This window comes from Pempheris klunzingeri, chromosome 5 (genome assembly GCF_042242105.1).
Source record: "Pempheris klunzingeri isolate RE-2024b chromosome 5, fPemKlu1.hap1, whole genome shotgun sequence".
Taxonomy (NCBI): domain Eukaryota; kingdom Metazoa; phylum Chordata; class Actinopteri; order Acropomatiformes; family Pempheridae; genus Pempheris; species Pempheris klunzingeri.
Genome location: NC_092016.1, coordinates 8702083 through 8710740, shown reverse-complemented (window position 1 = coordinate 8710740; position 8658 = coordinate 8702083). Strand labels below are relative to the sequence as shown.

The following is an 8658-nucleotide window of genomic DNA, read 5'->3' as shown; positions in this document are numbered from 1 at the left end:
AGCTAACTGGCTGCTGGTGGTAGCTTCATATTTACCGTATGCACATGAGTGGCATCGATCTTCTAATCTAACTCTCCACAAGATAGTAAAGGAATGTAAATGCCAAAATGTTGAACTATTCTTTTAAACTTGCGTAAGGCCAAGATGATCTGCAGTGTAGCTCATTTAGTAGTCGCAATAAAAACTTCTTTTTTAATATCAGCCTAATGGCTGTCATACTGTAAAACACTAAGTCAACCATTCCTCACATACTATTTCAGTGTCTGTCTATAGCACTTCTTTGTCACCAGAGGATTGTATTGATTATTACATACATACAGTACATAGATTTTTATACTGTCTCATTGATTGAAAGTCAGTTAGATAAGTGGTAACTAAATTCTTACAGTGTAGCTGTAAATATAAATAGGTAACATATAACAACATTAGTTCCAGGTTTACCATTTTTGTCAGAAAAGCCCTCACTTCACAGAATACCATATGAAAAAGTTGTTTTTTAAAGATGGGGATTTCTTTCTTGAAATGAGACAGTAGTCTATTAGGTTTTACTACTGTTTGTGTAGTTGCTTTCCAAGTGTTTGGAAGTATTATATCCCTTTGTATGATACTGAAATTGCATAACAGTGTCAGAAAAAGAAAGCATTTTAGGGTCCAAAGCGCAAACGTGTTTGACTGCAACACTGTTGACATAGCTGGCTCTTCTTCAGAGTTAGCAGTTTGGATGAAGGATCTGACAGTGGCCCTGTGGCACTGCACAGTATGTAGTGTCTCGTATGTTTTAGCTGCCATTTGGGTATTGGGGCCTTATTGTGGGATGATTACTGTTAAATGCTCCTCCACAACACTCACAAATCACGATCATTACATGTTCCTGGGCTACTGTCTTCAGGACTGATTTAGGGGTTTGGTCTCTGCATGGCCCTCAGTGGACTTGAAGGAGTAGGCCGTTGTGAGCCTGGGGAATGCACTTCCCACAGAAACCACCACAGCGACCGTAGATTCTTGTTCCATCCTACAAAGACAAATGAGAGAGGAAAGAGTGGGCAAAGGGCAGCTTTTTACACAGAGAATGAAAGCTTCATAAATGTCAGAGGGGATTCCTCTTCAGTGAATCAGACAGAAATACAACATGCCAATTCAAATGACATTTCAGAGCACCAATCTCATTCGAGTGCTCCAAGACCCAACATGAAGCTCAATCACACCCCAGCAAAAAGACAACTAGACATTTATGACATAATCCGTTCCTTATGCACCAAATAGCATTACTGATACAAAGACAACCATTTTATAGACCCACTGTTGGCTTCTTACCTCAGATCTGTGGACTTTGACAGAAACATAATTGCCCTGAGATGTCCACTTGGTGGCCTCAGCCACTTTTAGACCAGTGCCGATCAGATTAATGCTGAACTGGCCCTGAAACACACATCAGATTAACACGTCAGATAAACACATACCACTACGTGCTGAGCACCTCCAATGTAATAGAGTTGTTGAAGGTTATTGTCTAGGTCAAGGAATTATAGGTCCAGAGAATTATAGCAGCAAATGGTCAGCAAAAATCTGTCTTTGTTAACTTTCAGGCCACTAACAAACATATGGCACGAAAAAAGGACACATGAAATATTTTAATGAGGCAGCAAAGTACAGTATTTCACTAACCTGTGGACACTTGGCTGCACTATAACAATCTCCCGCTGTGGCAAAGGGCACAGGTCGTCCAAGAAGAGTCTGGGAAAACTGGAGGTCTGTGACTGGTAAACAGGAAAGATACAAATCTAGAGTCACGATGTGCAACAGCAGAGGTAAACACAGACTAAAGACAGCTTGCTCTAAGGTAAATAACCACACAGAGCATCAGCAACTACAACCTATGCAACTGAAATTCATTGCATGGTTGATGCCACTTCACTGTCACATCACCAGATGTTTTATTACATCTAGAAGGGTTTTCCACAAATGCTCTTGCAGAATTGGGGTTTGAATTTGATGACAGTAGTTACTCTGCTTACCAACAAGGTAAAAATTAAAGAATGACCTTCAAAGAACTAAAATTCATATTTGCTATAGCTGTAACATGACGACCTGAATGTTTTGTACGTTGCTCTTAAAAAAAGAGAGAAAAGAGATAATAAAAGATATGACGAATTCACAAAATGTGGAAGAAAAATTAAACTGGCTTTTGTTGACCGACAGTAAATCTGATCTTTACTTAACAAGTGACTCAGTCTGAACCTTGTTTCCCTGACTCCCCTGTTCATTCTCATTTACCCTGCACTGTCACACATGATAACCACGACCAGCGCCTCTTCCCGCCCTCCCTTCACGTTGCCTTTATAAAATGATGATAAAGTTCACGAGATGCTTCCCTTCATCTTGAACTCATTACCCCCCCCCCCCCCCCCTTTCCTCAAGCAGCCTGAGAGCCAAATTAGTACCATGCAGAGGGGCGGGAACATCTGCTGTCAGGACCCAGACCGGAGGAAGAGGATGGGAGGATGACTGTGTAAAGTTCTAATCCAACTTCCCTTCAGCACACACACACACATACAAACACAGACACATACACACACACATACACACACACTGCACACTAATCCACATACTTTAATCAAAGGCATACTTGGACGCAACAGGGAAGGTGGAGCTGGCTGTAGTAATGAGCAGAGGAATATGGCCTGAAGATGTGTGTGCATTAGTTTCTGTGTGTCTGTGAATGTGTGATTGCTTGCATGCTAGTATGAGTAAGTGTTTGACATTGATGCGACTGCATGCATGGGTGTGTGCGCTTGTGTCTTCGGGTCTTCTCGTGCGTGCCGGTCAGAGAAAAGATGTGTAAGGCTGCATCACATATTGTCTGTCTGTGCTTGAAAGCCGGCACGCATGGCTGTATGTGCACGCACGCATTCTTTTACTCTCATGCTTGCGTGTATGTGCCGAGAGGCCCCCGTTTTCAAGTCGTGGCTTAGTGATGTGAACACGGAGCGCTGAAAGGTCATTATTTTGATTTCAGAGGAGAGAGTGTGGGGAAAGCAGCACATATGGCATACGCACAGCCTGGGCTTTTGGAAGAGTGTCAAGCACTACAGGACGAGGCGTCTGAGGGTTAAAACAACACTGATGTGTGGTCTCATTACAGTAGACAATGTAAGGCAATCGCACAGTAATTACGCACTCATTATCCTCATAGAGCTCAGGTCCAGACGAACTTTGTGGAAGAGTGTGTATCCCGCTGCCGAGTAGTCGTTCCTACAATCACAGTCCTGTCTTCGGCTGCCATTATACGGACATTCAAAGGGGTTCAGCAACCTTTATAATGAGGACAATGAGTATTAGGATTCATTTAAGACAAACGCTGGAATCTGAATACTGAATACGCTAGCACAGAACTTCTGATTTACACATTACAAAATCCTATTTGAAGCTACACCGAGTCACAGTGGCCAGAAGGCTTTGCTGCATTATACGCACCTGTGCCCATACACTTCGGAGTAGTTGTCTGTCTGACCGCTGCGCAATGTCACATACTCCTTTGGAAAATCGGTCTGCATCTCAGCACAATAAATCTGAGGCCAAACACATTGAGACATGACAGCGCGTAAGGGGGCTGCAGGTTGAGTCATGATGTGTGCTGAAGCAATTTTGACCGAACAGACACACCTGTAGGATCCGGGACTTGACTTTAAGATAGTACTCCCCATCTATCTTCACACCCTGTCTCTGGACCTCATGGCAGGAAATGAACAACTGGCCTGGGAGAAGAAATATGAAGGGAAGAGAGAGAGAAGTTTTACTAAGTTAAATCTGTTGTCAACAAATACCACAAAGATTACAAACGCTAATAAATCAAACACTACTTTGGGAAAGGATTGTAACCTGGCTTTCGTCTTCTTAACGGAAAGCTGTTGTAAATGTCTCATTATTTGTGTTGCCTCCTCTGTTTGCCCAGAGTGCTGTAGAGCTCATATCACGCTGATTAGCTGATTAGCTGATTAGCATTAATACTTGACCGCAGAACTGGCCGTCACCCGAGCATATCATTTTAATTTCGGCAGTGCCTGACTTGGCAGAAGCCAAGTCGGGAGTGAACAGTCCAACGCTCCAGTACTGAAACATCTGAAATGTGGGGGAGCGAACCTACAAACTTTGGCCCGCTGCCGGCTTTTACAGCAATTGCAAGTTCACAATGAAAGCTGCCTCGGTGAAGACTGCTTGTCTGTATGACAATTTGTAGGAAACTGCTGACTGTCTATTCGTTGTTCCACTAAGTAATCACTTCAAGAGGCTTTACGTGGAGGTCGCTGTTCTGCCTAATGCGTTAAAACCAAGCAAAAGTTGAGCTTCTATAAACACAATCAGATACGGTGTTAGCTGCCATATACAGCTCAATTTAATACTATCACTATACATTTGTAGCTGGTGGAAAGCTCTACATGGATCAGAAAAGTTGGACAAGATGGTAGAGTTTTGTGTTGCATACTTAACAGTCAAACAAGACCTCTGAGTATTTGAAATTAGAGAAGTTTGACTCACATTCTCTTTCTTGACATGCAACATGAGACTCAGGTCTTTCTGAAGGACGACAGTGTTTGGACAGTTGGCCTTTGGAGGTCACACAATCCACTCTGCGCTCCATCACTCCTGCACCGCAGGTCTGTGAGCACTGTTATACGCACAAACACACACAGAGGCATTCAATCACACAGCTTACAAAACAATTAACAAATGAGCTGTAACCAGATCCAAATCCACAAATGAGATTTATTAGCAGCGTGTGAAATGGCCAAGTCATCAAAATGTTTTGTGAAAATAGCGATTAGCTAGAGAGGATTTCTCACTGCCTAACAAGCGTTTTTTTGTTTCACCTTGCTCCATGGGCCAACTTTCCAGTAGGTTGTGTGCGGGCAGTCCCTGAGGAGGCAGGGCCGAGTGCCAGGCGGGTGGGGCTCAGGGCAGTGGGTGCTGGCAAAGGAGGACTGGGCAGCAGCATACGGGCGCAGAGCCTGAGAGGAGGGTATCACGGAGCAGGAGACTATACGTTGCTGGTAACCCACACCACAGCTGGCTGAGCACTGAGACACACACACACTGACGATTACTAACACTTGCACGAGTAAATGTTTGCACAGAGCAGTAATATCAAATACAGAAGTTGATTTGTTCATCTGGAGATACATTTAGACAGCGACAACTGTTGGTTGGCTGATACTAATCTGAAGATGCATTTTCCATTTTTTTCATTAGTTGATATTTGCAGTAGAACAAAACTCAGTCTTTAGTTCCTCTTTTATTCCTACCTGTGACCATTCCCCTGCAATCCACATGTAGTGGCAGGGAACTCCCTTGCAGGTCTGGAGAGATGGTGGCTGAGACGATGGCTCACAGTAATCATCCTGGACAGGGGACATCCCTGGGCCCATGCACCCGACCTTCCTGCTTCTCATGCCTTCTCCACAGGTTGCATTACACTACGAGGGAAATGTAAGAAATCAGTAAGATTGAAGAAGAAAAGTTGGCAGAGGGGGGGCAGTGTTGTACTTCTCGCAACAGCATCACTGACTTCTCAGACTCCTGCTTGCCTCTTAAGCTCTCTGAATGTACACTCATTATTATGTAAAGGTATACACAAGTGGAGAAAGAAATGGAAACATCAGCTTATGGAGCAAAATCCCATACACGTGCTCTGTTTGACAATGTTACCATAAAAGATAAAAGTTAAACTTGTTTCCCTCAGGCCCAGTAATGGTTTATGGGAGCATTTAAAAGTAATGATATGGACAACAATCTTAAAATGAATTTAGGTATAGAGTCTGCTGCGTGTGGATTTTATGACATTTCCTTTGTATTTCATGAAAACAGAAAAGATTTCAGGGCCAAACTGTGAAAGAAATGAGGCTGTAAGTTCTCGAGGCAACACAGACAGGAATCTGAACACTGCAAACATTCCTGCTGCACAAGGATACAGCTCTGTGTCCCTACATGGTGCCCCTCTTTTATGCCTCACATTCGAGGACAAAGCACGGGACGTTAAAAAAAGATGAGTGAAATAAAATACTGTCTGCTAGCGTGACACAGACCGGTCATATTCAGCAGGACAAAAGAGACGATGGCTTTCGGCACTTTGAGGTTTGATATGATTTAGCGACTGATGGTTATCGCAAAGCCCTCACCACTGAGCTGAGAGAGAAAGGAGACCTGCAGGTTGTTCATTTAATGGTGGAGAGAAAGCAGAGCGGACATCTCAGCCAATAAAAACCTTAATAAGATAGTTGAACAGCTGTTCATCTGTCTCACACTGGGAGACTAAGACAAGTTGGGGGGGGGGAGTAGATAGGAAGAGAAAATTAGTCTGTACTTACTTCTTCCCATTCACCAGCGACCCAAGTGTAATGTGTGCATTCTGCAGTTTGGCATGGCCGGACAACGGCAGGACGCTGGTGAGGATCACATAGATCCTGTCTGATCCGACCAGTGCCCTTAAGTCTGCAGTAAACATCTCGGTTCTGAACTCCCACTCCACAGGTGACGGAACACTAGAAAAAAAAAAACACAGAACATAGAACATGCATCTGATTGAGAAAAAGGCAATGAACTGAAACTCAATTTATGGCATACATATTTGTTATAGACATATATAGATGACATAGGATATAAGATGACAAGATAAGACAAGATAAAATATATTAGGAGTATACCACTTATTTTTATGGCATTCCAACCTCAATTCTGTCATGGAGCTGATCTTAACGGAGCACTCCACTGATATTACACAGAGGAACATAATACTTAATACAAGCTATCATAGCTGAGGAGCAATATCCAGCATGTAGATAATGTCTTCTGTGCCTCTGGAGGGAGCTTTTCAAAGTTTAAATGAAGTAACCCTGATGAAATCATCAAGGTCTTATAAAGGACACACTTGAGTTGCATTAAGGAAAATGCAGTGTTTGGAGTTGGGTCAATACTACAGAAGAAAAGATATGTCGGCCTCTGCTGCTTCAATTCTGACCATTTTTAAAACACATTGCTGTCTCTATTGACAATCCTGTTATTCCTTGCTAAGAAATGCATATTACTGCGATGGTCGGCCCCCCAGGTCCCTACGGTCAATATGTGGATGTGTCAGATATCGGCCCTTCTTCCTTTGGAAAAACTGACCCACGATCTGAATCATAAATCACAAAAATTTTGGAGACTCTGGACACCTCTGCATACTTTTCTACAAAAAACTCTGACCGTACCTCCATAGCATAATAATTCAATATCTCACTGAAGGACGCAATGTTTTTTTTTTTTTAAATCTGTCTGATAAGTATATGTGGTTGCATTTATTTGTAAAATTCTGTATATTGTATTGCAGTGCATGAAGTTAGTTTTGTAGTGGGTGGGATTGTTTTGTTTTTGTTCTTGCCTTCTTGTTTGCTTGTTTATTAATATTTGCACATACCATAAAACTCAATAAAAACTCAAAAAAATATTAAAAAAAAAAACACATTGCTTGTGAGTCAACCACTTTTTTGGAGGTGCAGCACTAAACAGTGTGTCCCTTTAAAGTGAGACAAGAGTAAGGCTCCTGAAAGCCGTAGTGCTTAATGCTGGATTTATTGGTCACATCTGATTTTTTTTGTTTGGCTGCTCACATTATTTTTCAAATGTAGCCAAAATCAGATGCCAGAGTAAACTGGTCACAGCCCTGTTCAGTGGAAGCCAGCAAGTTTGTGAGCAGATGATAATAATGATGTGGAAAAAGAGCACCAAAGTTTTAATCATGGCTGCTACCTCTATATGGATGTGTGTGGATGCAGAGTCAGAGCCAGGAGTGGTGGGATTGTGAGGTGGATGGCCTCACCGAAACAGATTTCATGCAAAATTTCAGGATGTCATGTCTCATGATGAGATACTCTGTTGAAGCCGCCTATCTCTCTGTGAGAGCATGCAGGAGATGGGTTGTATTGGCTGGCAACAGGGGCGGGTTTACTGCTTGTGACATAAAAATCACACGAGCTGATATCATTGTTCAGACTGAGGTGGCACTGTAACAAAATCAGACCTGTATCTGATTTATGGATCTCATATGAAAGTGGCCCAAATCTGAACACTCCCACTGTGTTGGAGGCTGTCCTGGCAACCTCAACAGGGAATTTAGCTGGCATGGGAGGGTCATCAGCTGATTATGTTCACCTGGGGCCATGTGGGCACCCTGTGTCTCCCTTCCTACAGCTGACATGTAAAATCTGTTGCATGGACTGCCTACTTGTCACATTCCCTGAGCACGTTTGTGACAAAGAGGGGCAAAACCTGTTTTGTTAAAAGTTAAAACTGCGTTAGTGTGACAAGCACGGAGTCCCAGCAAGAGATTTTACACAAAACATGAAATAATTCATCAAAATAAGGCAAGGCAATGATGCAGGAAGGACAGAGTGACCACATGGGCCGGCTTTTATAGCCTGAGGGCCCAGGTGAGCTTAATCAGGTGACGACCCTCCAATGTCAGCTAAATTGCCTGCTTACATTGCCAGGACGGCCTCCAACACTGTGAGAGGAGCATTACAATTGAAGAGATCAAATTCCCTGTGATTTGTGCTGTTCACACAGTTTTTCACATATGAGCCAAAAAACTTGCTTTGGGACACTTTTTAGTCTGAATGTAGCCTT

At 42.9% G+C, this 8658-nt stretch overlaps 1 protein-coding gene across 1 annotated transcript in view; it reads right to left on the bottom strand.

The window, feature by feature from the left end:
• Positions 1 to 567: 567 nt before the first annotated feature.
• Positions 568 to 8658, bottom strand: part of LOC139200932 (A disintegrin and metalloproteinase with thrombospondin motifs 20) — a 77916-nt gene continuing 69825 nt past the window's right edge. The window contains exons 30-39 of the mRNA XM_070830113.1: positions 6363 to 6536; positions 5301 to 5471; positions 4869 to 5075; positions 4537 to 4666; positions 3664 to 3755; positions 3475 to 3569; positions 3179 to 3312; positions 1666 to 1757; positions 1315 to 1419; positions 568 to 1012 (exon numbers count right to left, since the gene is read on the bottom strand). Of these exons, the coding sequence (XP_070686214.1) occupies positions 923 to 1012; positions 1315 to 1419; positions 1666 to 1757; positions 3179 to 3312; positions 3475 to 3569; positions 3664 to 3755; positions 4537 to 4666; positions 4869 to 5075; positions 5301 to 5471; positions 6363 to 6536 (1290 nt within the window). The 3' untranslated portion in view covers positions 568 to 922. The remainder of the gene's footprint in view (positions 1013 to 1314; positions 1420 to 1665; positions 1758 to 3178; positions 3313 to 3474; positions 3570 to 3663; positions 3756 to 4536; positions 4667 to 4868; positions 5076 to 5300; positions 5472 to 6362; positions 6537 to 8658) is intronic.